At 46.6% G+C, this 27,387-nt stretch overlaps 11 protein-coding genes across 11 annotated transcripts; 3 read left to right on the top strand and 8 right to left on the bottom strand.

Annotated features, from left to right (window-relative positions):
* Nucleotides 1-529: 529 nt before the first annotated feature.
* LY89DRAFT_697699 (MFS sugar transporter-like protein) lies at nt 530-2,182 on the bottom strand (the record flags this gene model as incomplete). Its single annotated transcript, XM_018216926.1, has 2 exons — nt 530-1,956; nt 2,014-2,182. The coding sequence occupies 2 exons, from the start codon at nt 2,180-2,182 to the stop codon at nt 530-532; spliced, it is 1,596 nt and encodes a 531-aa protein (XP_018070967.1).
* A 640-nt stretch (nt 2,183-2,822) lies between these two features.
* LY89DRAFT_647312 (uncharacterized protein) lies at nt 2,823-5,138 on the top strand (the record flags this gene model as incomplete). The annotated part of the gene is made up of 2 exons (XM_018211952.1): nt 2,823-4,065; nt 4,113-5,138. 2 exons carry the CDS (start codon nt 2,823-2,825, stop codon nt 5,117-5,119), a joined length of 2,250 nt encoding a protein of 749 aa, XP_018070966.1. The 3' UTR covers nt 5,120-5,138.
* LY89DRAFT_707781 (glycoside hydrolase family 1 protein) lies at nt 5,072-6,871 on the bottom strand. Its single transcript, XM_018217638.1, has 3 exons — nt 6,665-6,871; nt 5,378-6,619; nt 5,072-5,331 (listed from the first exon to the last, which is right to left on the bottom strand). The coding sequence occupies exons 1-3, from the start codon at nt 6,750-6,752 to the stop codon at nt 5,201-5,203; spliced, it is 1,461 nt and encodes a 486-aa protein (XP_018070965.1). The 5' UTR covers nt 6,753-6,871; the 3' UTR covers nt 5,072-5,200.
* A 269-nt stretch (nt 6,872-7,140) lies between these two features.
* On the top strand, nt 7,141-8,610 carry LY89DRAFT_647306 (GDSL Lipase/Acylhydrolase family protein-like protein). The gene is made up of 7 exons (XM_018211951.1): nt 7,141-7,331; nt 7,381-7,408; nt 7,455-7,523; nt 7,575-7,614; nt 7,661-7,739; nt 7,785-8,178; nt 8,223-8,610. Exons 1-7 carry the CDS (start codon nt 7,329-7,331, stop codon nt 8,390-8,392), a joined length of 783 nt encoding a protein of 260 aa, XP_018070964.1. The 5' UTR covers nt 7,141-7,328; the 3' UTR covers nt 8,393-8,610.
* LY89DRAFT_707780 (MFS general substrate transporter) lies at nt 8,609-11,878 on the bottom strand (the record flags this gene model as incomplete). The annotated part of the gene is made up of 9 exons (XM_018217637.1): nt 8,609-8,715; nt 8,777-8,927; nt 8,975-9,097; nt 9,137-9,480; nt 9,549-9,723; nt 11,032-11,129; nt 11,259-11,512; nt 11,767-11,771; nt 11,819-11,878. The coding sequence occupies 9 exons, from the start codon at nt 11,876-11,878 to the stop codon at nt 8,609-8,611; spliced, it is 1,317 nt and encodes a 438-aa protein (XP_018070963.1).
* A 1,128-nt stretch (nt 11,879-13,006) lies between these two features.
* LY89DRAFT_585974 (carboxypeptidase S) lies at nt 13,007-14,852 on the top strand (the record flags this gene model as incomplete). Its single annotated transcript, XM_018209351.1, has 3 exons — nt 13,007-13,455; nt 13,501-14,105; nt 14,152-14,852. 3 exons carry the CDS (start codon nt 13,007-13,009, stop codon nt 14,850-14,852), a joined length of 1,755 nt encoding a protein of 584 aa, XP_018070962.1.
* Nucleotides 14,853-15,428: 576 nt separating this feature from the next.
* LY89DRAFT_670096 (uncharacterized protein) lies at nt 15,429-16,610 on the bottom strand (the record flags this gene model as incomplete). Its single annotated transcript, XM_018213143.1, has 1 exon — nt 15,429-16,610. The coding sequence occupies one exon, from the start codon at nt 16,608-16,610 to the stop codon at nt 15,429-15,431; it is 1,182 nt and encodes a 393-aa protein (XP_018070961.1).
* Nucleotides 16,611-18,762: 2,152 nt separating this feature from the next.
* LY89DRAFT_88014 (uncharacterized protein) lies at nt 18,763-20,442 on the bottom strand. The gene is made up of 3 exons (XM_018223482.1): nt 20,105-20,442; nt 19,789-20,052; nt 18,763-19,734 (listed from the first exon to the last, which is right to left on the bottom strand). The coding sequence occupies exons 1-3, from the start codon at nt 20,133-20,135 to the stop codon at nt 18,875-18,877; spliced, it is 1,155 nt and encodes a 384-aa protein (XP_018070960.1). The 5' UTR covers nt 20,136-20,442; the 3' UTR covers nt 18,763-18,874.
* Nucleotides 20,443-20,749: 307 nt separating this feature from the next.
* Nucleotides 20,750-22,779, bottom strand: LY89DRAFT_586780 (uncharacterized protein; the record flags this gene model as incomplete). The annotated part of the gene is made up of 6 exons (XM_018209387.1): nt 20,750-21,459; nt 21,506-21,774; nt 21,821-22,249; nt 22,292-22,492; nt 22,539-22,645; nt 22,690-22,779. 6 exons carry the CDS (start codon nt 22,777-22,779, stop codon nt 20,750-20,752), a joined length of 1,806 nt encoding a protein of 601 aa, XP_018070959.1.
* Nucleotides 22,780-23,225: 446 nt separating this feature from the next.
* Nucleotides 23,226-25,688, bottom strand: LY89DRAFT_685524 (FAD/NAD(P)-binding domain-containing protein). The gene is made up of 3 exons (XM_018215105.1): nt 24,628-25,688; nt 24,217-24,581; nt 23,226-24,172 (listed from the first exon to the last, which is right to left on the bottom strand). Exons 1-3 carry the CDS (start codon nt 25,280-25,282, stop codon nt 23,300-23,302), a joined length of 1,893 nt encoding a protein of 630 aa, XP_018070958.1. The 5' UTR covers nt 25,283-25,688; the 3' UTR covers nt 23,226-23,299.
* A 173-nt stretch (nt 25,689-25,861) lies between these two features.
* On the bottom strand, nt 25,862-27,087 carry LY89DRAFT_685523 (uncharacterized protein). Its single transcript, XM_018215104.1, has 3 exons — nt 26,529-27,087; nt 26,175-26,478; nt 25,862-26,127 (listed from the first exon to the last, which is right to left on the bottom strand). Exons 1-3 carry the CDS (start codon nt 26,699-26,701, stop codon nt 25,960-25,962), a joined length of 645 nt encoding a protein of 214 aa, XP_018070957.1. The 5' UTR covers nt 26,702-27,087; the 3' UTR covers nt 25,862-25,959.
* Nucleotides 27,088-27,387: the final 300 nt, after the last annotated feature.

The raw sequence follows: 27,387 nt of genomic DNA, 5'->3' as shown, positions 1-27,387 counted from the left end.
ACACGCCCGCAAACACAATGTGCGAAAGTCAACTGAAAAACATGATCGCGCGGGCCAATGAATATGGGAAACGTGAAACGTTCTGGCCCGCGTTTCTCCGAACTGAACAAGCATATCCGAAGCACTGCAGCGAAAGATGCTCTCAAGATTACCTCCAATGGAGTTTTGAAGCAGCGGTTTGGTCGCGAATGTGTAAGTTCCATCCAAATGACATTATTCGTTGTATCTTTTGTCTCAAGCTGATGGCTATGAAGGGTGGCCTGAGCAATTCCCCGGAATCGAGCAGCCAGTCAGACTGCCAGGCCCATCTTTCCCTCTTCCTCCCGCCGCAGATCAGAGGGTTCATAATGCCTTCTCAACGCACGGTCAACGCTGATATCACAAAGTCACAATGGCAAGGGATGATTGTAGGATACTATGGCAGATATTAAGTCGCGAAGAATGAATACATTTCCATCTACCAACTGCTTTCAGAGCGTAAGACCATCATTTCTGGTAGCTTGCATACAATCAGGATGGCTCTCGAATATCACAACTCCCCATGGGCAGCTCTCTCAGCCTCCAGCTTGGCTTTTTCCTTCTTTGCCTTCTGAATATCCAACGACATCTTCACAGGATTCACTCCCGGAGTCTCAAATACAGTATCGATCTCTTCAAGCGATAGCCCATACGTTTCTGGAAACAAAAAGTAGGAAAGAACAAGCTGGATGCAGTTGTATGCGATGTAGACTGTCCAAATCTTATACCCAATCTTCGAAATTCCAACCGAGATCCCATAATTGTTGGCGGTACCAGCAGCTCCTTGCACGAGACCATACAGCGCCATTCCCTTCGCACGAAGCGCAAGAGAAAGAATTTCGACAGGGTATAGATTGTGCATGGTTGCAATAAGTGTTGAGGAGCAGACTTGGAACACAAAGATCCATGTAACCGTAAGTCCGGCTTGGACTTTGGTTCCATGAAGGGAAAATTGCCAAGATGTGATGGTAACGATTGTTTGAAGTAGGATGAACGATATCAGGCCAGCAAAGATCAATGTTCTTCGATAGAACTTATCAATGATGACGGATCCCACAAGCGTGAAGACGAAGTAAACAGCAGTTGATCCGAGATTGATGCCAAGCTGTTCGATGGGCTTCGTGATGCCAACAGTCTCCAGGGCAGGCACCAGATATTGACCAATGATTCCTCCTCCATTCCACTGTTGGAAGAATGAGTAGAGGATCAGAACAAGAATTCTGAATCTTGCGCCTTTCCTTCCAAATGGTCTGAAATCCCAAATCTCTCTGTTTCGACTGTTCTCTGATGCCAGGGAATCTTTAATCTGCATGACCATAACATCGCAAAGTGGATGATTCGGGTTATCTCCTTCTGTGGTCTGGTATCTAGCAATCATCTTTCGGGCTTTGTCTTCGTGACCTCGCATGATCATATAACGTGGTGATTCCGGCGTCAAGAAGTATATTGTGCAGCAGACGATTGCAGGAAATAGTCCTTCGAGAAGTAGAGGAATGCGCCATCCCCAATTTCCTTCAATGTTTGAGAATCCAATCAAGGCTGCATTCATTCCCAGACTTCCGATCTGAAAGCAAGCTCCAAAGATACCAACAAGTTGACCACGAAGATGTGCAGGAGCAACTTCAGCCATGTATTGAGGTGAAGACATCAACGCGGAACCAAAGCCTAAGAAGAATCTTCCAGCCATGAACATTGGGAGATTGATTGAGAAGCCTTGGAGGAGAGCAGCGAGGAGGACAATGAAGTTTCCAACAAAGTTAATACCTCGACGTCCAATAACATCGGCGAACGACAGGAATGGTGCTCCGCAAACGGTACCAATGGTCATCAAGGCGTTGATCGTTGCGTAGGTAACTCCTGAACTGCCAAATCCGAAGTATGCATGCCATGCTGGATATGCGTTGACACCACTGATGACGGCCCAATCAATACCGTAACCTATTTCTGAATTAGCATTCCTCTTGAGGAATCTGGGTTCGTTAGAGGGCGGCTTACCAGCTTGATTGCAGCCCTGGACTAGCATGATGAGGGAGATTCTGAAGCTGGTCCATGATTTAAAGCGAAGTGACTCTTTCGAAAGCTCGAATACTTGCTCCTCAGTGAGACGAGCAATAGCGACTTCTTCGACATGGACTTCGGAACTCTTCAAGTCAACGAACTCCATATTCGTATCGACAGTCTCCAATTGGTTATTATCAACGCCTCGGTTCGCCATGCTGGATAGTTGTCGATCACCGTCTGTTGTTTGGATGAAGATGTTACCAAAGAAAGACTGCATGACAAGCTTTATGCTAAAGTTCAATCTGATACCCCACCGGGAGGCACATACCCTACACCAGGAATCGCGGCCCTACATCCCGTTGATAAGAACATAGATCAGAGCATGCCCCGCATTTGTTCCCCAGAGCTTCCCCACAACAATGGGGTCTCCACGTTGTATTCTTAAGGGTCGTAGAAGCGGGCGCAATGATTGGTGGATTTCAAGAAATTCTTCCGCGTCTCGACTCAAGAGGCTCAACATCCCAGAACACGCATTCACAAGTAATTCAGCACGACTAAAGACTGGAAATAAAAAGTGATCGTACCACAAATCAGGGTTCCCATATCACAACTCGGAAAAGATCTGCCGAAAATGAAGCTTGTGGCAAGGGGGCGTCGATATCTATGCAAGATTGGCAGACTTCAAATCCCAATACCAAGGTCAAAGAACTCTAGACAGACACAAAATCCCATAAGCGCATCTATCGCTGTCAACTCCACCGAAAACCATAGCAAAGCAGAAGATGGCGACTCACCACCCCAACATGGTTCACTACACCGCCCCGGCGACAGAATGGTCACAAGCACTTCCGATTGGCAACGGCCGTCTCGGTGCCATGGTGTATGGTCGAACAGGAACAGAACTGCTGCAGTTGAACGAGGATTCCGTTTGGTACGGAGGAGTTCAAGACAGAACCCCTCGAGATGCATTGAGAAATTTGCCTCGGCTCAGAGAGTTGATCCGTTCCGAGCGGCATGCCGAGGCAGAGAACCTCATCCGAAAAGCATTCTTCGCCACACCACACAGCCAACGACACTATGAGCCATTGGGGATGTTCACGTTGGAGTTTGGACATGAGGATGTCGAGAAGTATAGTCGCCAGCTGGACCTTGAGACAGCCATCACGAGTGTGAGATATGAGCATGGTGGGGTCACTTACGAGCGGGAGGTCTTTGCCAGCTCTGAAGACAACGTGCTTGTCGTGGAATTGAAGTCTTCAATAAAGTCAGAAATTGTTCTTCAATTAACTCGAGTAAGTGAGCGAGAATATGAAACAAACGAGTTTGTTGATAGCATTGAAGCAACGAGCGATAGCACAATTATCATGCATGCCACTCCCGGTGGACGTTTGAGTAACAAACTATGCTGTGTGGTAGCTGTTCGTTGTCAAGATGACGGGTCTATTGAAAAGGTTGGCAATTGTCTCGTTGTAAAGTCTGCAAAAGCAACCATAGTTGTATCTGCTCAGACAACTTTCAGACATCAAGATGTCGAGTCCGTCGCATTTTCAGACGCTATCCAAGCCTTAGAGAAGCAGAATCTACGAGACAGACATGTTGAGAGCTATAGATCTCTCTATTCCCGCATGCAGCTGGACTTGGGTCCTCGAAACTCTGACTGTCCGACAGACAAACGGCTACTCGATAACCCGGACCCAAGCCTCATCGCTCTGTACCATAATTATGGACGGTATCTTATGATCTCATGCAGTGGACCTGGACTTCAAGCTCTTCCAGCTACATTACAAGGAATCTGGAATCCATCGTTCCAGCCTGCTTGGGGAAGCAAATACACAATCAACATCAATACGCAGATGAATTACTGGCCAGCAAACGCGTGCAATCTGGCTGAATGCGAGCTACCACTTTTTGATTTATTAGAAAAGATGTCTGAACGCGGTCAAAACACTGCGAAGTTGATGTATGGGTGTCGAGGCTGGTGTGCTCATCATAACACGGACATCTGGGCTGATACTGATCCTCAAGATCGATGGATGCCAGCGACTAGTGGGTGCATTAATCTTTATCTCAATTCCTGGCTTATTCGAATACAGTTTGGCCTCTTGGAGGTGCTTGGCTTTGCTATCACATATGGGAAACTTACTCATTCAACGGAGAAAGGTCCTTTCTCGAACGGATGTATCCTGTGTTGAGAGGCTGCGTCGAGTTCTTGGTCGACTTTCTGATTGAGGACGCAACTGGTAGATACCTCGTCACGAATCCTTCACTCTCACCAGAAAACACTTTCATCGGAGATAATCACACTCCAGGTGTCCTCTGCGAAGGTTCGACCATCGATATTCAAATCATACATGCCATATTCAGTGCATACATCGACATCGTAGCTGATCTGAATATCAACGACGATTTCCTCACCAAGGTACAGCAGTCCCGCGATCGACTTCCACCAATGGTCATAGGTTCTTACGGACAACTTCAAGAATGGTCTCGCGATTACGCTGAGCTCGAGCCTGGGCACAGACACACATCTCATCTATGGGCACTCCACCCAGGAAATGCCATAACCAAGACTAAGACGTCTCTCGCAGCAGCAGCTGCTGTTGTTCTCCATCGAAGAGCAAAACATGGAGGTGGACACACAGGTTGGAGTCGAGCATGGCTCATCAATTTCCATGCTCGATTGGGAGATGCTGAGGGATGCTTGGAACATATTTGCAGATTGCTCAAAGATTCTACACTACCTAATATGCTCGATAATCACCCTCCGTTTCAAATTGATGGGAATTTCGGTGGGTGCGCAGGAATTGTGGAGATGTTGATTCAAAGTCATGATGGGTGTATTGAATTGCTACCTGCTTGTCCGAAATCTTGGAATGTGGGTTCTTTGAAAGGTGTCAGAGCTCGTGGTGGATTTGAAGTTGATTTTGAGTGGGAGGATGGGGTAATCAAGGGGCGTGTGATTGTGAAATCTTTGTTGGGCAAGACTGGAATGATCAAGTTTTCAGGAGGCAAGACTGCGAGGTTCGAGGGGAGAGGTGTGCATTCTATAGAGCCTCCTCCAACTCTGCTGTCTGCGGGTGCAAATGTCCCAAGATCTTAGGGCGAATGATATGCCTTTGAAAGTACGTCTTCAAGACCTGGTTGTGCCATACCAGTGAGCAACAATTAAGCTGAGCAAGGATCATGCTTTGACCATATGCTGAAATAAATCCTTGACCACATACGCCGACTTCTTTGGGTATCTCTTCTTTCCTTCGGATTCAAAGTCGATGAAAGTCACACCAAATCTGTCAGTATAACCAGCTGCCCATTCTGCATCATGTCAGTCCAGGTCCGACAAAGAGAAAGCAGCACTTACCCCAATTATCAGTAAAGGTCCAAGCGAAATAGCTCCTAATATCAACTCCATCCTCTTTAACCGCTCTTCCAATCGCTTCCAAATACCCGTTGAAGAAATCAATTCGAAATTGGTCATTCAGGACTGCCTCACTTGGCTCCGTCTCACCTTTCGCTGTTGTCCCGTTCTCAGTAATGTATATCGGCACCCCATATCTCTTCCATATCCAATTCAGCAATTTCCTGAATCCCCAAGGCGCTGTCCTGAGCCAATATGTATCGCTTTCTGGACCTCGACTCACACCTTTGCTGTTCGTATCCAATTTGTCCACATTTCCAGAATGGTCATTAAGCTCTGGAGGTGTATCTTTATGTCGAATGTAAAAGGTGGTATAGCTGTTCATGCCATAGAAATCTGAACTTCCCAGCACGAGTTTCGATTCCTCTGCTGTGAATCGTGGCAGTCGATCACCAAGCTGAGCTCGCATGCTCGCTGGATAATCTCCAGTTTTGTGGACTGGGTCTGCATACCATGCGATTTCAAATTCTCTTGCTCGTTCTGCTGCTTCGACGTCCAGTGGATCGTTTTCGTCCCACGGCTCTGAATAATTCCCGTGCAGCGTAATACCAATTATCCCTTTCTGCTCTTTCTGGAATTTTTCTCGATATAACTTTACGGCATAAGCATGAGAAACTAGCTCGGTATGCCCAACGATGAAAGGTTCTGTGCTTGAATCCCCTTCTTCATTCAAAGCTCGATTGGAAGACCGAGCTGGTGCATGAACACCTGCTGCATAGCCTGCAAGGGTGTAGACTCCAGGCTCGTTGTATGTTATCCAATGCTTAACTCGATCTCCAAATCGTTCAAATAAGACTGAAGCATACCGAACAAAGTCTGGCGTGTATTTCTCCTTGTTAAGCATTCCACCATATCGATCTTCCAACGCTTGAGGAGTGTCCCAATGAAAGAGAGTAACAAATGGGGTTATTTTATTCGCAAGTAGCTCATCGATGAGGTTGGAGTAGTATCGTATGCCAGCTTCATTCACGGGGTCGTCTTTCCCGCCGAGAGGAATTATGCGCGACCATGAAAGGGAAAAGCGATACCCAGTCACACCGTAAGATTTCAACAGAGCAACGTCTTCCTTGTATTTGTAGTATGAGAGAACAGCATCGTCTGGTGTGCTTGCATCTTTGACTTTGCCTGGCGTATGCGCAAAGCGATCCCAGATTGATTCGCCTTTACCATCTGCATTCCATCCGCCTTCACGATATTAGTGAGGAAACTAGAGACTCGGAGAGAACTTGCCTTCAACCTGCGTCGCAGCTGTAGCATAGCCCCAGTAGAAATCGTTTCGAAGAACGCCTTTCAAGTCTTTGACTCTGTCGTAGTCCATGATGGCAGTTGAGAAAGGTAAAGAGTTTCAAAATCAGAAAGATTGCAGTGGAAAATCAGTTTTGCGGAACAACAAAGAAAAGTTCTGAGACCAAAAAGAATAAACAACAGCAACGCGAGTCCAGAAGTCGAGCTTCCACCGAGGTCGCGATCATCCTCGTATCAGCTCGTACCGAAGCAGTGGAACCACGCAAGGGTCTGTCACGCTCGGCTCATGGACCGAAAAGCCCTGAATAGCTTCATTTTCGAGAACTTCATTGGTGGAAATTCTGCAGAACCTTTGAAGGATTGCATGTACAGGAAATAGCCTAAATTCTCATCACGTGAAAATGACCCCGCCCCTCCTTGTCAATGGTGGGGTTGAGAATCTCGCAGCAATATTCGGATTGACAAGACATCCAAGATTCCACAGTGCTACCTGGGTAGTGAAAGTCCTGTGCCTCGGTCTTCTGAAAATAGACTAGAGTCGATCATTCTTCGTCTAGACGTCAAATCGCTATTGCCCGCAGAAAATTATAGCCCCAATCTCTACATTGCTTTACCAACCAAAGAAGTAACATTAAACTAGCTGTTGGGAATGGTAACATTTTTCTGTCCGATACTGCTTTCGAAAGCTAACAAATTCTCAGGAACCACTAGGCCAGTTTTTGATGTTTGGTCAGAACTACCCTCCCTGGATTGCAGCAACCTCTGACGCTCGAAGGGGACAGCATCACACAAGGTTCACATGATCAGTCCAGAGGGTTTGGATTAGGCGCGGAGTTACAAGCAGGTTTGTTATTGGATTGGAATGGGAAAGAGTGATTTGTTGAAACATCGATAGCATATGTGAGAAGATTAGATGTCATTAATCGAGGCTTTTCGTAAGTCTTTCCTCGTACTAAGGAGAAACCTGCTAATGATAGATAGTGGATATACCTCAGACCACGCCCTTGAAGTAGTAGCTAAAGTACTCCCAAATCCATCCCAAGCTCCAATCAAGTTCCTCGTAAGCTCGACATCTCTTTACGGAATACTAGCTCATCACACATAGACGATATGGTTCGGCGCCAATGATGCCAACAAGAATCTTGAACAGGGACAATTTGTCCCGGCAGACCGCTTCAAGCAAAATCTCAACCAGATCGTAAACCATCCAGCAGTGAAAGCGCACTCGCCACACATCATCTTGCTTACGACACCACCATTCGAAGAGAATGTATTGCAAAAATTCCAAGAAGATTGGGGATATGCCGGAGAAGTTCGAAAAGCAAAAGATGCAGCCGAATATGCTGAACTTGTGCGAGAGGTGGGGAAAGAAACAGATGTTGATGTTGTGGATGTATGGACATTATTCATGGAGAAGGCTGGTTGGAAAACAGGAGAGCCGTTACCAGGCTCGAAGGCAATGGGAAAGAATGAAGTACTGGCTGATCTGTTATATGATGGTATGTGATTATGCGCGCCCAGAACGAGATACTGATATAAACAGGATTGCATATAAGTCCAACAGGGTATAGAGTTGTCTTTGATGCATTGATCAAATTAATCAAGGAGAAGTGGCCCGAGTACCGGCCATACAAGATGCCCTTCGTGACGAAAGTGGCTTGGGAAATCGAATTGGGTGATCAGATGTGGGACGTGAAGAACGACGCATTATAGACTAGGATTCAGCGACACTAGATCCTTAGAAAAGGGAGCCAAGAATTTCGGCGGGGGTAATTAAGTGTACCCAATTGGATCAGAGGTACCTTTGAAATGATTTGTTCGACCTGGGATCCTAGAATTTTGACGAGGCTGGACAAAGAAGCTTGACAATGTAAAGAAGGACACTTTCGAATAGATCGCCATTCTTTGAGACATTCAATGAATGATTCTTCAAGCTGACTCTTCAATCCCGTTTTTCTCTTGCCACTCTTCGAAATCAATAACATCCGCATCTCTACCTTTTGTCTCGGGAATCAAGAACCATGTTATGATGGAACCTAGAATATTGCAAGCAAAAAAAGATCCACAGGACATTTGCAAGGCCAATGACTTTGGGACCAGCAAGGTAGTTGAACAATAATGCTGAGAGAATAGCGCCAAGCTTTCCGGTGGCGGCAGACAGACCATGAGCGAAACCACGGACACGGGAAGGGTAAACCTCTGCTGGGATGATGAATGTCGTCGCATTAGGGCCGAAATTGAAGAAGAACTGCAAGATATGAATCAGTGACCAGAGAGCGGACAGTATGAGCTTACTTGGGCAATTGCAAAACAGGTGAATTTCCCTGCCGTGCTGAGATGCATGTATCCACCAGCCAGAATAGCAAACATCAGAGCACACATCAAAAATCCTTGAATCTGAATCCATTTTCTTCCAAGCTTTTCAGCCAAGCCGATTGTAAAAAATTAACCTGGGACGTAACCCGCAACAGCGATAATGAGATTTCCAATGGCATTACGCATCAAAACATCGTAGTGAGTAGCTCCAGTAGCAAATCCAATATCAGCGAGAAGCACTGATTGATTAAGATTGGTTCCGTGAAAGGCTACATCAAGTAGAAACCAACATGAGGCGGTACCGATGAAGGTCTTCAGATGTCGCCATTCAGAGAAGTACACGAAAAATGTATTGAGTTGGGCTCTTCGTGATTGTGGTTTTGCAAGATTTTCGAGATCAGTATCTCCAGTTGGCACTGCAGGGAGTGTTTTCGGTTTGGCTAGCACAGCTTTTCCTCCAGCAACGAATGTTTGTAGCGGTGTATCTGAATCAGGAGAGTGGTGAGCAGAAATTGGCGAGGCGGGGGTGTTGAGTGCTTGAGATTCAATGTACTTCCTTCCTTGGGCATTCGAAGACGAGGAATGAGAGTTGCAAATGCTGGAACAAGAGCAATTCCCATTTGAATTCTCCATACGGCATCAAGCTGATTGTATTGGTCCTCGTCTTTGATCGCTTTCCTGAAGCAGCTGACGATGATGATTGTAGCTACAGATCCAGTAAAAGTTCCCTAGTAATGATTTACGAACATGGGGACAAAAGTCCGTGCGTTCAGGGCATCAGAATCATGAATTTTATTAATTAATTAGCTGTAGACCAGCCACATCGCTTAATTAAGTCGTGTACCCAGAAGTCCTGCTGCTCAATAAGCCCATTGATCCATTCCTGAGGAATTTTGTCCCATTCTTCTAATACTGCTACAACCATTTGAACCTCAGTTGTTGGCTGCCTTAGGCGCCTATGGAGAGCTTGTTTTATTCTCCTCCAGCACTTCTCAATAGGATTCATATCAGGGCTAACTGCAGGATGGGGAATAGAGTAATACCCATAGAAGTACGCCAAGTAGCACAAATATTGCTAGTAGTCTTGTGGCCGTGAGCAGAGTTGCCGTCTTCCATGAACTGAGGGGTCTTCCCAGGCCCCAAAACAGCCGCAAAAGCAGCTAAAAAATCCTGAATATAAGGCTTGAGTACTTGAGCAAGGTAATCAGTTTGTGTAAATGCCCCACTCTTCCCAGTTCCATGAATGTTGATCAATGGACTTTTGTATCCGTAGCCTACAGCACCAAAGAAGTGTACAGGAATAGTGCCACCTCTATGCATTTGGAATTGAATGCAGTTAGGATGACAGCGTTCCTTCTTATTCCTAATACACCTCTGCTTGCATTTCTTCCCTCCAACTTGAAATGTGACCTCATCTGAGTACAGTATCTGACTCCATTCCCAAATAGTCCAAAACATGTGTGCTATCCCCCACAGCCACCGCGCATTGGCTTGGGTCTTAGTGAGGTAGGGCTTTTGGCAGCAGATACAAGAGTAGTATCCAGCTTCTTTGCAGCGGCGTTTGAGGGTCTTGACAGAGCAAGAGAGTTGCAATTCATCGTGTATTTGGATCCAATTCAGCACTCTAGTTGCATGGTCGGTGCAAATATACTCAATAATATCTCTAACCTCCTGTTCATTGAGGGATTCTCTGGGTCTCCCTGTGCGTGTAGGGCGCGCTCTTTCAGGCACATCGTATAGTAGGATCTTCCTAACTGTGCTGTCTCCTAGGTGGTAGTAGCCCTGGAGCTGTTGCAGGCCTATTTTAGCGAATTTGAAGAGCCGGCGTATGCCCTCTTTGTGCTTGGTTCTGATCTCTGCACCTGGGAGACGTGGAGACATAGGTGGAGTGGTAAAAGGATCCATAATGGTGGAGTTGTTGATAGTTTAGTCCTAATGTGAAGAGTTTTAATTTCGAGGTTCTACAGCCTGAACGCACGGACTTTTGTCCCCATGTTCGTTAGTGCTTGGGCTATTAGAAAAGATGACATGCTTACCCATCCTTGATTGGAGAAAATCCACGCTAACATCCGACCTCGAGTATGGAAATGAGAACGCTCAGATACGATGGACGCTGACATGGGATAATTACCGCCTATACCAGTCAGCATACTTCTTTATTATTAGGGGGATATCCAGGAAGTTGTCCGACTGCCTCCGACCTCCGTAGCCAGAAATACTCCTGAGACTACACAAAGGGGAGCTTCGAGAACCAGTCACGTACCGATTCCAATCCCCATGAGAAGTCTGAAACAGAAAATCCAAACCATTTTCAGAGTGGGTGTTGGAATACTATTAGGGAGGCTGATGACCAGAATAGTACCGATGATGCAAATGATGAGTTCTTTGCCATACACGAACTTTCTTCCGAAAGTATCACCAAGGAAGCCGAAGGATATTTGACCAATAATGTTACCAATGTTGGATGCAGCATTCACAGCACCTCGGAGAAGGGGAGGGTATCCTCCATTCCAATATCTTGAAGCGGATTAGGCTGCGTTCATGCAAGGCGATGAAGACTACCTACTCGTAATTCCAAATAGGCGACATGAGATTGATGATGAAGAGATCATATGAATCCAGAAAGAATCAAACGCTGCGCAGTACAGATCAGCTTTATGAACGAGGCAAAGAAAAGAAGTAGGTACCCTGTGATGGCGTAAAGTGTGAGGTCTCCTTTGCTCATGATATGCCATTTTGAGAGCTTCTTTTCCGCAGCTCTCTTCTCATACTCAATCTAGACATCTTATTAGATAATTCCACTTTAGAGATAATAAAATTTACCAACGATAATGGATTGTCATCAGAATCCGTGCGTGAGTAGGCTTCTTCTTCCCAACGCATGACTGAAGTCTGTAAGTGCTCGTGGTAAGTAAGTAGATCGTTCTGATTTTAGTTTATTGGAGAGAAAATAGGCTGATATTATACTCAGTTGAAGTGGATCAATATCTCGGAGTTTCTTCAACAGAGAGATAGTTCGCTTGATATACATTTGGACCATTTTGACTCAGGAGATGCCTCCGCAGGCACGCAGTAAAACAATATGTGAAGGCGAGCCACTCGGTACAGCCAATTTAGGATTGTGTTTCGAAGACTGGAGTCCAATCGCTTGAAAAATCGCAGTTCTTGATACAGAATCTGAACTTGTGTGTGGTAGGTTGATATTTTGTCCATCTGTCATGCCACATCTCAGATCCCTGTCAATTTTGCCCTCTAGCCTTTCAAATTCAACAGCAACTTACTCATTTTCTCAATTATAACAAGAATAGCCAACAATATTGCAAAGCCATATTCGAATCGGTGTGCTTGAGGGACATATGGTAGGGTCTAAGCAGCTTGCTTTTCCTCTGGCTCTTGTTATTGATTGGCTTGGATGCGGCTGTTTCTGAGACTCAACGAGGGCAAACCGGGGCAAATGACTTGATGCGTGACAATTGAATAGTATGTTATCAATGGTTGAGCTCTAGACTTTTGGGCTCTGCAGGAAAACTGTGACTTGCGGACCAAACTCGGAGATTGTAACAAGGCCGGATATCTTTTCCCATGACTTTTGAGAACCAGAATGATAGCTCATGCGTCCAGAGTCTCCAAAGGTTCAAGTGGCAACCTTCTTTCACTTCTGATAGCTCGCTCACTTATCGGATTCAACTTCAGAAGGCAGGCAAGCAGGCAAAATTTTCTAGGCTCTCAATCTCTGGACCGGCGAGGTACTCTTGAATAATGTCGAGAATCACTCGATTCAACAGCTCGTGATTAAGATAGATATAATATTTCGACATTGAGAATAGCCGTGGCGCAAGAAAACTCCATGAAAGCTGTGACATAACGAAATTTAAGTGGGAGGTGGGGGTTTGGAGCTCAAAGCGGGGCAACGGGCACTAACCGGCAGAGCTTAAACCTTGTTCAACCTTCACATCATCACGTCTCCCACCTCTGTCATCATGCTTCGTCCTTCTTCAATCCGCATCCAAGATGAGATTGAAGGCACAAAACTATACACTCCTTCGGCAGGGTGAAGATGACCCTCTGCCACGACCTGCAGAACGACGACGATGGAATCAACGACCAATATGGCAGTGGATTGTTCCTGGCCTCTTAGCTTTGACCGTTGTGCTTGCTTTGATTATTACGAGGGCCACTCGAGGTGAAAAGGATTCTAATTGGGACCATAACTCCAATCTGCCAGCTTGTCCTCAATATCCAGCACTGAAGGCATTGTCGAGCGATCGTGAGAAATTGGAGGATGAAGTGAAGCATACCATCAACAGTGACGAATTCTTCGAAAAGAGCTTGAAGAATATGCAAGGAGCTGTTCAAATTCCGACCGAGAGCTTCGATGACATGGGAAAGGTGGGGAATGATACGAGATGGGATATTTTCAAAGACTTCCACAAGTACTTGGAGAAGACCTTTCCTTTGGTGTAAGTTTCTCTCGGCCAGTTCAGAGCGGGATTGACCAGGAACAGATACTCGAAACTCGAATTCACTCCCATCAATACTTATGGCATTCTTCTCGAATGGAAGGGCAAAGACTCCTCGTTAAAACCATATCTGTTCATGGGCCATCAAGATGTTGTCCCTGTCCCCAAAGTCACAGAATCACGCTGGAAATACCCTCCATACTCGGCACATTATGATGGCAGATTTATATGGGGTCGTGGTGCGACGGATTGCAAGAATGTCTTGATTGGTGTTCTCGAAGCTTTCGAAACTCTTCTCGAGAAGGACTTCACACCTGAGAGGACAATTTTGGCCGGATTCGGATTCGATGAGGAGATCAGTGGATACCAGGGAGCTCAATATATTGCCCAGCATCTGGAGGAGACTAGAGGGAAAGATTCCATTGATCTTATAATTGATGAAGGTGGCTTGGGAGTCAAAGACATGAATGGAGCCATTTTTGCTCTTCCAGGACTCGGCGAGAAAGGATACTTCGATGCCAGGATTACAGTTGAGACAGCGGGCGGTCACTCATCTGTTCCGCCAGACCATACTGGAATTGGTATTTTGTCTCAGATTGTCTCAGCCATTGAGGCAGCCCCTTACGAGCCAGAACTCACTCCTGTCAATCGTGTGTCAACCCCTCCCTCCACCAGTGTCTTACTAATACTCGATAGCATACTACACAACTCTTCAATGCTCTGCCGAGCATAGCCCTAAGTTGGATTCTTGGTTACGCAAAACGATTCAAAAAGCTTTAAGTAGCAAGAAAGCGGCCAAAGAAGTTGCTGACTACCTCGCGTCTAAAGACATCTTTCAGCGTTACCTCATGCAGACCTCGCAAGCAACGGATCTTGTTTCTGGAGGCGTCAAGATCAATGCCCTTCCAGAGAAAGTCTATGCTGTTGTCAATCACCGCATCGCTGTGGAAAGCCGAGTCAAAGATGTACAAGCCAACTTGAAATCCGTCATCGAGTCCAAGATCCTCACAAAGTTCCCAATGTCACTGAATGCTTTTGGGGATGTCATTGGAAATACGTCGACCTCAGCAGTCGGACAAATTATCCTTGAGGAGTTTGATGAGCAGCCACTCGAGCCTTCACCTGTGTCTCCTTTCGATACAGATGCGTACAAGATCTTCACGGGAACCATCAAACAAGTAATGGGTGAGGATGTTATCGTGGCTCCTAGCTTGATGACAGGAAACACAGACACGAAATTCTACTGGAATTTGAGCAAGAACATTTACAGATTCGCACCAGTGAGGGAAGGAGGACGAGAAAATGCGCATACTGTTGATGAGAGAATTGGAATGAAGGAGCATATCGAGGGGGTGAGATTCTATGCGCAGATGATTATGAATGGAGAAAGGTCATGAGCATGGAGATTCGGAAAGGAAAACAAAGACAGACGACTCAAAAATTTGATACGGAGGTCACTATACATCGAAATACACAATCACAACCCATACCCAACCCTGTATGCTCTGCAGCCATAGCTCGGACCCATAACGGATTGATGTCAGAGAAGATGTGGATTGTTCTGTGTGTCATGGCACGGTTTTTCTTACAAGAAATCATTACATTCAAAATGCTATAGCCAAAAAAGTTCGCCGATCTATAGCACGGATATTCAGGCCAATGCCATCCAAGTAATTTCTGCCACCCCTTGTTCTGCAATAACCCTTCCCTATGGAAGACTTGCTGACAGACACATAACTAACCCTTGTGCCAATGCCGGGCAACGTCGACCGCTATGGTATCTGCCACAATTTGGACAAGCTTCCATTGTGGTTCGATCCCTGTATCGTGCACTACCGCTGTTGACGTTTTCGTTCGTTGGCCGTGGATCTTGTTGGGGGCTCACGGAACGACGACGAGAGCGGCCGATACGATCACCAGAAGCCCGTGGCTGACGAGGAGGTTGTCGACTAGCACCGCCTGCTCCATGTTCTTCAATATGATCCTCGAGCCAAGTTTCTAGAAAGTTCGCATTGGTCTCTCGTGTCTCTGTCTCGAGGTGTGATGTGTTGGGGGTTCAACGAGGCATTTGAGGCGGGTGGGTAGGCCAGTTGAGGAGACATTGAAGAAGGATACCGTCGTTCGGTACCCTGTCTTCGGAGGTCTTGGTCTTGCTGGTTCTGACCAGCGCGTTGGATTGATGGGTGTGCCTCACCATCCATCGTACGAGGTCGAGGTGTTGATGCCGCTGCTAGTGGGAGGATCATGCTCGAGAAGTTGCTCAATTGGGCTGCAGTTGGTGCCGACTCTTGTCGCTCGTTGTACATCTTTGCGAGGACGCTTCGCATTTCTGCATATCGACTGCTACTCTCTGACTTCCACTTCTCGAGTTCCTCTGCATCAACGCGAGCAAGAGGATTAGAAAAGCATCCAACATTACTCCATGCTTGATCCGATTCCCAAAACGGGTCGCTCTTGAGTTCTACATTACCACCCCTGCCTGGATGCTTAAAGTTAAGCACGTCCTCGTACAGATTGCGCAATGCGAAACTCGGCGTCAACGGCATTAGTTCCAGCTGGTATTCGCCCTTCTTGGTCGGAATTTCTCTCATATCTCCATGCCATTCTGCTGGACAGAGTCCATCTCGTTGCTTGCGATAGTAATGGAAGATGCCCGTCTTCTTTCGATTTGGGCACTGATTGTGTGAATGGTCCTTGGTATTGCATGGAAGACATCCACGAAGGTACCCTTCGGGGGTGCTCGGGTTGGGATGATTAGCAAGTTGATGCTCGAAAGAGCCGCACTCGCAACAAGGAGCATCTGGATCCCATGGACCCCGTTTCGAACGTCTCCCGGCTTTTCTTGCTTGTTGCGTCGTCGTCTCTGATACGGAGCTCTGCGGCGCATAGGCTGGAACATTTCTGCGATTACGCTGGCGATTGGGTTGACTAACTCTTCGTGACTGCTGTGGTTGCTGTGATTGCGCCTGAGTCGAGTCAATATTTGAAAGCAGATAACTCGCAATGTTCGTTACCTGTCCTACGACGTTTCGTCGATTGATCTCGAGCTGACGAAGCAACCACCTTTCGCGTTGTTCAGGGGTCCACGAAGGGTTGGGGTCAGCGCAATCATACTTGCCCCCATATGGAGGAGGTTGTGGAGGATTGTTATTCATGACTTTCTTTGTTCTTCTTGATTCTGCTTCTTGTTGACTTCGATGTTGAAAGTTGAAGGTTTACGAGCTGCCACAATACCTTGTATACAAAGAGTTGGATTAAGCGAAGCTATGCTCACGTGCAAGTTGCACCTTCTCACATTCATGTGGACCCTAAAGACAATTACTTTGCAGGATACCCCTTCTATTCCAGTTCATTGAGGCAAACTTTTCCGTATTCTATCCAAGTATCTTGACACTCAACTTAAATAACTTTCCTACCTAGGTAACGAAGATGATAATCTGGAGTGTGCTCTGATCTTGCCTCGAGACCTTGCATTCATTCTCGTAATCATAACTAGTATTCATGTTCCGCTTCTGGACTTGGGACCTTTCACACGTATCGCCTTCGCGATTTTCACAAGATGCCTCAACAGTCGCATCTTGATAATGTATTCCGAGGCGCAAATACCTTGAGAATCTTAAGTCTGCCAAGTACATCGACTCTGACAGGATACCATCCAAGCCATGCCAAGTCCACTCTTCAAAGATACACAGCTGTAAGATAACTACAATATCGTAGAGTTCCAATGAACAACTACGGTACCACCCGGGCCTGCTCCACTGGGCTCCCAGGATGCTTGGTAATCCCATTGGATAAGACCAAGGTAGTGGCGATCGAACCATTGTTCAGATACGCCTGGGAAAGGGTGGTCCACTGACACTACTCCTTCAACGTTGTATGTGATCTTGCACATCATTCCCATCCCTATTATGTCACGCTTAATGCGTAGACATAATATTACTTTCATTGTGTTGTCCTTGATCCTGGGCACGCATTCGATCTGGTACAGTCTCTTGCTTCCGATGATGACATTCTCCTTTTAGTGACGAAGCTCAAGACTCCTCGAGTCTTAACCATTATGTCGATAATGATAATCCAGCTCTGCTGTCGTCGACCAAAATATCGTAAGAATGTGATAATGTATATGAGATCTCCGAGCATGCTCCTATTCGAAGCATGCTCTCATCCTTGTGATGAAGCACGTCTACTTTTTGCTCGATTTCTTGCCCTTGGTTGGCTTCCCAGGGCAGTCTCGAACATGGTGCTTATCGTTGCAATTGTAGCATGTCGGACCTGGAGTGGCCTTCTTCTTCTTTCTCGGGAGCTGTGTCTTGGTTGATTGTTCCGACTTGGTGTTGTTTAATGGTATGGCTGAAGCTTCTGAAGGGTCGAAATCGCTCGCGGGAGGCTGGGATTGGGCCTGCGCCATCTTCTCCTTCAATTCCTGATATGCAGTGGAATTGGCATTCCGAACACCTTTAGCCTTGCGGCGGATCGGCTTGTTCTCCTTTTCTTCTCTGGGTGGAGCTCCTGACATTGAGTCCACCTCTGATCCATCATTATATCGACCATATGAATACTCCGGCTGTGAAGTGGGATCATATTTTGGCTCTTGATCACCATAGATGAGATCTTGATCCTGATGTCCTGCGATAACGTTAGCATGCTTATAGAAAGTGGAACTTGGAATTAAGCATACTTTGCAACGGCGTATCGCCAGAGGGTGCTGGAGTCGAGGATCCAGCTAGCTCAGCAGAACCAAGGATATTATCATAGCCAGGCGGAGCGCGACTATCCGCCTGATGAGGGCTAGCTTGTTCTGATCTCTGGGCTTGAAGCCATTTTGTTAATATTCCTTCTTTTAGCTCTTTATCTATCTGATTCTATGTATTTTGATTTGAGTCTGCCATGTGCGAAGTACTTTTAAGTTAGGACTAGGATTTAAAGGGAGATCGAGAAAAGTCGAAGAGGGGGAGGGAGAGAGGCGGGGGTTGGATGTGGTTGTGGAGAGGAAGGGTCGAGAAAAAAGGAAAGCTTGGATAAGGTTCGTGTAGGATCGGAGACGAAGACAGGCTCCGATTCTGAAATTGAAGTCTTGATTGAAAGTGAGCTCTTTTTCGAAAGTGAAGACTTTGAAAATTTTAGATCACAGCGGTAACAGGAAGAATAAGGCTTGAACGGCTTGATCACTCTTACACGTCGAACATCTACTTGCATGATCCGAATGGGCTGTTCGACAATATTACTACTAATCCAAATATACTCCCCAATCCTTCACGAGAAACTGATATAATTTACCAAAAGAGGTCCTCCAACATGGTGAAACAACCCCACTTGCAAAGCTACAATCTTTGAATGACATCCAGTAGTGCTATCCAACAATGATCTATAACCTATCCAAGCAGTGTCCCCTCCTCTGCTGTCAGTTCTCCTTATCCGGTCAGCGTCTGGTCAAAGGCCGTTGAGAAACAGAAGCTCGGTGACTCCAATCGCTGTCGTTGGGCGACGTATTCCTACCGCGATCGTGAGCTCTATCTTGGTCGTATCTGCTGCGCTCCCTCCGCTTATTGGATCTGTCGGCGCTCAAATTGCTTCGAGCTCTCTTTGTAGAATTACTCTCATAGTGTCCTCGACTATAACGTCTTCTTGATCTTTCGCGAGTACGTGATTGTCGGCGAGGAGAGCGTGAACGGCGATGCTGAGGGGAAGGGCCATATTCCGTCTTGGTAAGCCCCTGAGTGCTTCTACCTTTGCCACTTCTGCTATTGTCATAGAAAGATCTGGTCTCTACTCTTTGCTCAATCGTCATTGAACGTTCCTTCCCGGGCGCCCTATCAACTTTTGCTCTGGGGTCCAACCTTTTCTCCTCGCTGGATCTACCTCTTGGTGGCGACGATGGTAGTCTACGCCGAGGAGTGTGCTGTCTTGCGGGGCTTTCTCTTCGGTAAACGGCGTCTCCACGCAGTCTCAAGGCCACAAAACCATCCCACAGCTGTCCAGGGAATGGGCCAACCCGACCCGCAGTTTTCTCTATTAGATATTTCCACATATCTTCCTCTATCATGTATCGAGCGAAGTCCATGTCCCACGGACCCAGATCCCATAATTCGTATGCAGCGACCATTTTCTTTGCAAAACCTGCCTCGATCTCTAGCTCGTTCTTGCCAAGTCTATCGAGTTCGTTTGTGATTATGTCGCGTACAGACTTGTAGCCCGAAATACTCCGTGCTGGAGTATATTCGGGCAAGGAGCGAACTTTGTCTAGGGGAATAGAGGGCTCTATGCCCTTGAAGGATTTGGCTGGGACTAGAAGAGTGAGTTACTTAAGATTTGTGATGGAGAATGTGGAGTTACAAAGAGTATTCCACATAGCTTTATGGGCCAGGTGGTTGACGGAAGCTTCCTGATAGCTCTTGGCAGCAGTTTTATAAACACTCAAGGCTTCATCGAGTTTGTCACTATGTTGACCCGACCTGACACCCTCACGCAGCATTGCGGCTATTTGGGACTCTCTCTGCCTAGCGTCTGCTGCAATGTCGGCTTTGAGGTCATTGCCTGGATCTGCTTGTCTTGTAAATGCACGAGATGGTGCTTGTCCATTCGGGGCCAGAGTCTCAGCTGAATCGCTATTTAGTATTTGCGCGGCTGCTAGCGGGGTGATAAAACGTACGAATGTAGCCCAAAGCTTCTCGTGGGCTCATATCGTTGAGCTCATCTCTTGTCGGTAAGAAGCTAGCTGGCTGTTGGTATTGAGGTCCAAAGCCTCCACCATAGTAAGGGTCTGTCCTGCTATATTGCCTAGAGGAGCGAGTTGCCTCTCTGTATTGAGGTCTAAAGCCTCGACTGTCATAGGAGTCTTCCCTCTGACTGTACTGTCGAGAGGCGCGAGACTCCTCTTGTTCTCTTGAAGGAGATCGTCTACTTTGATATCACGATGGTTCGACATGCTTGAGATTGGAAAGTCGAGTTGCGAGTCGTATTGTGTCGTTGTGGAAATCGAAAGTTGAGAAAACCAGAGATATCAAAGGGACTCAGGTGAGGATTTCACGCGATATTAGATCCCTTTTGACATAGTTAGCATGATTCTTTTGACGCTAATCCTATTGTGATTGCTCTGGAATCTTTGGCGGCTGTTCGCGCTTCTCCGAGCGCAGTTCCCAATAGCCCAAGCTTTCAAGGGCCGTCAATCGCTACGCTTTGCAAGCTTGCTATTAGCTTTTTCAATTCCCAAATACGTCTCTCTGCTTCAATCCATTATGCGCTCGAATGTTCGAAGTCCTTCTCAATCGGTTTTTTGCTGACAATTTTCCACTCTTCATACCAAAGAATTCTGATCGGTAAAAAAGTATGGACCACAAGCAAAGTCACCTAATAGCCAATCCATCGAGTTGAACAAGTCAAACCCATCACCGATCAAGCCAGGAGCCGCTGTTAGATCCAATGGAACTGCCGGCTGACTCAACTCTGTTTCCGGTTGTGCAGACGAACCTTGCGGAGCAACTGCATTCGTTGACTCGCGATTCTGCATCTCTTGCCGTCTTGCAGTCAACCAATGCCACATGGCATCATATTGGTGATTGACACACATTCTAGCCCGAATCTTCAAGTCCAAGGGATCGGCAGACTCCCAATAACCTCCCGGCGACATATCTTTTGCTATCTGCGGGGTTCTCACTGCCATTCTAGCACACACATCATCGTTTCGCAGAGACATTCTCCGAACAGCGAGTATAGCCGCGTTGTAAAGTGCTTTTCCATGCTCAACATTGATGGAATTGGCGAACGAGCTGTGGAGAAGCTTAACAAGTACGATGACGGCGGAGAAAATACTCTGTAAGATAATATTGGTACAATGTTCAAGGACTATTCCGTGTATGGTCTCGAAATCCATGACTTTTCCAATAAATGTACATGCCGCGTTGTAAAGATTGACAAAGGCTGCTTCGCGGGCCGAAGATGGTGGAATGAAGAATGCAAACGCCTCGAACTGAACGCTGGCAGCAAGGAGCATAATCTCGGTATTCACTATTTCTTGTGAGAGCGGTCATGAAATCCGGTCAAATAGACTCACTTGAAATTTTGGAGCCAAGAGTGCTTTTCACCTCTTCATATGACGCCTTCACCTGACTGTAAATAACAGCCCTATCATCCTCTAGCGGAAGTCCACTGGGGTCTGACACACTCTCGTACAAACTCTTCCCAAGAGCATTGTAAAGCTGAGTCACACGAAGTTGATCGAGCAGATCCTTTGGAATGTGATACGGGGCTAAGATTGCGAAATTCGATCCTAGAAGGCGATCGAAGTTCACTTGTGAAGGAAAGCCATAAGCGCTGGATGTACTGGGTCTCGTTAACAAAGTCCTTCATGGGGGATCTAAAGACTTACCACTGGCAGACAATGTTACAGGCAGCCCAAGTCAACCTTCTATCCCGTTGTTCGGCCTCTGTAATTCTGCCTTTGGAGAATTGTAAGTGGACAGGAAAGTCAAGAATATTCGATAGCGCAATACTTATCATCATGCCACACAGGGGGTAAGTAGCATCTGATGGATTTGAAGTTGACGGTAATGGCCAAGTACATATCAAACAAAGCGCTTTGGAAACATGATAGGGTTGAGGGTGTTCAGAGATAGTGGACCAGAGAAGCTTATTGTAGCTAGGACTCAAATCGCCGAATAAACCCGGTTCTTGGCGGAAACGACGTGCTGCTACGACAATGATAGTCCATCCAAGCAGAGGTGACCAGTCAAAGTACTGGTCTGGAGCCAAATCAGGGTCAAGGAAAGGTAGATAAGGATGATAATGAGTGAAATATCTGAACAATCAGTAATTGGTCTTGAAGTGACGAGACACTCACTCTTTGAACAACTTCTCAACACTCTTCCCTGAAAGCTTAACATCTCCCATTTCGCGAGGTTTTGTGTTGCCAATTTGTTGAGCTTCCTTTGGGATAGCTGCTTCAGCAAGTACTTGAAGTCCATTCGAAGGATTATTTTGGGTAGCGGCTTGCAACTGACGACGAAGATCATCTATCTCACACTGCATAGCGGTATATTTGCTGCGACATCAGTATCCCTTCGGATTCAAAGGCGAAGATTGCTCACTCTCGTTTCCCAACCCGCCTGAAACCACCTTCCACTTTACATTCCTTCTGAAGTCGACGACATCGAGAACATGCCTTGAAAGGTGACTGAACGGCATCACATTTCAACTGGAGACGGTCAGCATGAGCTCAAATTCTTTCGACATGCCTACCTTCTGTTGCCTGCAGTTATTGCAGGACCTTTTTGCATTCTTTGATGGATCACGTGGTTCATCTCCCAAGTGATTCGAACTCACTTCCATGGCCCCATCATCGCTGCTCGACATTGCGAAAAACACCAAAGGGTTTGATCCAAGCGACTTGAGGGATCCAGCAAGTTTGATCGCAGCATGGTAGACTGTTAATCGAATGAAAAGAAGAAAGGGAGTCGTCGACACGGCGAGGTTACGGCATTCGCTAAAGTCAACTAATCCGAAAAAGGGATGGCTTCTCACGTGGAGAGGTCAAAAATGACTACTCAGATGCATTACGGAAGAAGAAATCTTTGTGGGAGAAAAGATTTCCTGAACATTCAGGGCATTTCTACAATACTTCGTTTCCCAATGTTCGGTCCGCACGTGGGACATAAGCCACTTGGATTATCCCAGAACAGCCGGAACAGTGATATCTTATATCCCAGACTCTACAGTATCAGAGAGGCTACATGGATACTGGTTGGTCTTGTCTTGGGTCAGGGTAAGAATCTCTCCTTCGCTTCTGTCATAGTATCTTTGACGGTCTAGGGACGCTTCTACTTATGCCCTTCTACGCCACCCTTTCTACTTACAATTCATCGTACTTATACAAACCTTCTTCCAAACCCTTAATCTGCAATGCAAGAGTTCTAGAGAACCATCTACACATTGCTAGATTTCCACCCATAAACCAGAACCCAGGATGACCACTTTTCCGCCACATCGTACGGAGCTCACCCTCTTCGTCCAGACCCCACACATCCTTAACTCTCTCAGCCAACTCATCGCCGAATATTGTACGAGCTTGAGTACGCATATTCTGATATCCAGTCGCAAAGATGATCTCATCTGCTTCGAGCTTCTGGCCATCCGAAAATACAACACCATCTGGAACGATTTCGCTGATCTCACAACCCTGCTTGACCTTGATCTTTCCATCGATTATCAATTGACTGCATCCAACATCGATATAGTACCCTCCACCACGCTGAAGATACTTGATCCAGAGGCCAGATTTGTCGGGTCCACTATCGAGCTTGAATCCGGCCTTCTCGAGACCTCGAAGAGTTGCAGAATCCTCCTTTTCCTGGATCTTGGTCATGTCGATATTCAGGGTTTTCACAACCGGTAGTGGAGTACTCCAATTAATAACATCAGCATCCGCTGTTTGTGGTGAGCCTTCACCATACAGCTCAGACATGTGCATCAGATTCGTCTCGGAATTCAACACCAAAGTGGTGGATCTTTGGACCATGGTCACATCGTACCCATTTTCGTACAGGTCCTGAGCGATATCATGGCCAGAATTGCAACAACCAACGATGACAGCACGTTTCTTCTCTTCAATTGGTGTAGCTCCGAGAAACTTCGAAGAATGGAACAACTTTCCTTTGAAAGACGACATTCCATTGATGATGGGGAAGTTTGCTTCTCCTGAATGACCAGTCGCCAAAATAACATGCTATTGTCGTTAGCGTGGAAAACATGGACTGAAGGACAACTTACCTTTGGATGTACAACACGAGTCTCGATTGAGTCTCCTATCTTGCGCTCAAGCGAGACAGTCCAGTTTCCACTGGCATCATCCCAAGATGACTTGACAAGAGTCGTCCGGACCCATGCATTCAAGTCCAACAATTTGACGTATGATTCGAACCAATCTCCAAGTTTGTCTTTTGGTGTGAAGATGGGCCAAGTCTCCGGAAATGAGAGGTACGGTAAGTGGTCGAACCATACTGCATCATGCAAACAAAGGCGATGATACCTTGACCTCCAATTATCTCCAATTCGTTCTTCACGATCGACAATCAACGACTTGATGCCAAGCATTTTGAGTCTTGCAGCAGAGCAAAGTCCGGCTTGTCCAGCGCCTATCTTGTATTAGCTGGCTCGGTACCTAAGGAACGATTCACGTACCGACGATCAGAACTGTGGGCTCTTCGCTTTCGAAACTTTCCTCTGTCTTTCTTTTGTCCAGCCAATTCTGCTTGGAAGTATGCCCTCCATGCTCAGCTCCAAGAGGCCGTTTCCTGCCCGAAATCTCTTCAAACCCAGTCAATTCTTTCAGGAAGGTGAAAAGGATGAAGGCTTTCCACTGTCCATCTTGATTCACCAGCCGTACAAGGCCTTGTCCATTTCCAACATCAGTCTTGACAGTCAAAAATGCTTGCACATTCGGAATCTTAGCTTCAATGCCAAGCTTAGCGGTCTTCGGAGATCGAATGTGAGAAGACTTGTCGAGTGCCAGAGATTTGATTCTGCATCCTTTCTCTGACTTTTTCAGCAATTCGACAATCTTCTGGGGACCATGAAGAGTGTGCATGTCCCAGGAGAGGCAAAGCTGATCTCGCCAATATGATTCGTCGAGAAAGACTTCAGAGATAGCAGAAAGGTCTGCAGATCCGATACTCTTGTTGAAAGCTTCAACCCATTTGGCAGCCACATCGTCAACGTCAACAGGACTAGAGTCGTCGACAGTAGGGAGTTTCGCAGATATCAAAGGGAATGACCCAGGTTCAACACGTTCCGAAGAGGGGACGGCGGTTGATGGTTCAATGGCGATACTACCCATGATTAAGAATGGAGAGAAAAACTGTTCCGAAGAAGTAGAAGTTACTGAGGAGTGAGCAGCGAAACAAGAGACTGATATACTTTACCCATGGTGGGATGAAGCTATCATCAGGCCAGCATGAAAGGAAGGTATCCCGGAGACCTGAAGCCCTTGTGATGCTCTGTTTCGCCTTCCAAACTTGAGCTTACCTGTGAAAACTCATGCCACTGCAAGTTGTCAATCGGGGTGTGGGGTTACGGGGAAACAGTGGAATGTGGTGGGAAAGGAAAGTTTGGAGGCGTCATCGCTAGCGTCGGCAGACTTTCCCTCGGAGAAGATGGAGCAGAGTCCCCGGGTTTCCAATCTGGGATTTCAAGCCCTGAAGTTTTCGTCTCCTCATCGCCGGAGTATTGAAGTCGAGGAAGACATGTGAGCCGAACTCTATCGTACATGGATATCGACTCTTGTGGACCTGGTGCAGAATCACAATTACAATACACACTTGGCAATGGTAGGGCTTGGCGGACTCTCGAACATTCTGAGTGCACCTAGTTGTCATCAGGATGCTTTTTCATGGCTGTTTACAATAAGCGCATAAAACCAAGGCTTGATTTGCCAGAATTAGAAGTGCAAGAACGACAAAAGCATGCCTTTCCCCGGCCTCTCCTCAAGACAGCCACTCAACCCAAACCGATCGTTCACAGCGCCCACAAATCCGGCTCATAATGATAATTTTGGTGCATCTGCATCGGGCGACCCAAGATCTGCTGTAACAGTGGCGGCAATGGCCCGCCCATGGCCAGTCTCGTAATCTCACCAATTCGATGAGCATTTTCCCAGAAGTGGTCATGCTCCCCCCGAAACCGCTACGACAAGTTAGTAAGTGCACACGGAAACAAGACTTACTGCTAACCTTTGGGCCGAAATCATCCCAATCTCCTCCCATATTTCTGTGATTTGGATCGACGCGGGGTAGCCCGCGATTCCGTCGATTGTTGATGTTGATTCTTTCACTCTCAGTGAATCTTGGAAAGCCATCACCATTTATCCCAATTCCGAGACCATGTACGCCCACCTGGAACCAGTCCATAGGCATCTCCCAGGTTCTGTATTTCCTTGTGACTGGGTCGTATCGTTTCAGCCCACGAGAAGTACTGCGAAAGCCATTGTGTTGTTGTGCCTCGTTGAAATGGCTTCCCACATCATGATACGAGTCCCTGCTGGGGTCAGTTCTTTTGTCGCCCCTAACAATCGAGCTCGACATTACCAATTTGTCCATCGATCAGGAGAGATGGGTTGGGTGTTCGCTCTCCCTTGCTGCACAAACATATCGGGTCCTTTCCCTTTCCGTATGTCATTGAGTCCTCTGAAGAAACCTCGCTTCCGGCGACCCATGGGCCCATCTTTGGGCCAAACGACTTTCATATTCCAGTCTGACATCCCTAGAGCTAGCTCTTCATGAATTTCCACGAATGAAAGTACCAAAAAGAGCAATATCAAGCACAACGATTAGAGGAAAGAAAGGAAACCAGGAATATTAATAGGATGTTGTTGAGGACTTCCCCATGGAAACACACACGATGACTCCTGTACAACATCCTGTTTGGAGTTTGGAGAACTCTCCAAGTGTTCATGCTTGCCAATCTGTGCTGTTCACTTACAGCACACGAGACTGCTTGCAAACCAAGAAGACAACAGCAAGAATAGAGTCTCGCTCATTGAATAGATCTAGTATATCAAACGCTTGGGTCTGAAGGAGTGAAAAGTCATATAGGGCTGGATAAGCAAGCACGCAAGCACAAGACGTTTACCGAATTGAAGGGAACACATCACCCCTTTGTGTGACTCGAACAGATCTCTTGAAAAAAGATCAAGATGAAGGTTGGGCACGAGGATAACCTCGGCGGAAATATATGCCGCCCCCGATCTACATGGTCCGAGCGCCATCGTAAACATGCATCTCAATATGCGGACGCGACTTTTAGAACCTCATACCCGCCTCCAGATTTCACTCCTCCATTGTTACAGTCAACAACAATCTTTCCACGTTCTCCACCAAGTACAGACGATCCGTAGAAGAGGCGTTCCCCTCTAGCCACCAGAGATACACCAAATCGCGTGGGAAA

This window comes from Mollisia scopiformis (genome assembly GCF_001500285.1).
Source record: "Mollisia scopiformis unplaced genomic scaffold LY89scaffold_13, whole genome shotgun sequence".
NCBI lineage: Eukaryota > Fungi > Ascomycota > Leotiomycetes > Helotiales > Mollisiaceae > Mollisia > Mollisia scopiformis.
The sequence above is the reverse complement of the archived record's forward strand: the minus strand, read 5'-3'. Positions and strand labels throughout refer to the sequence as shown.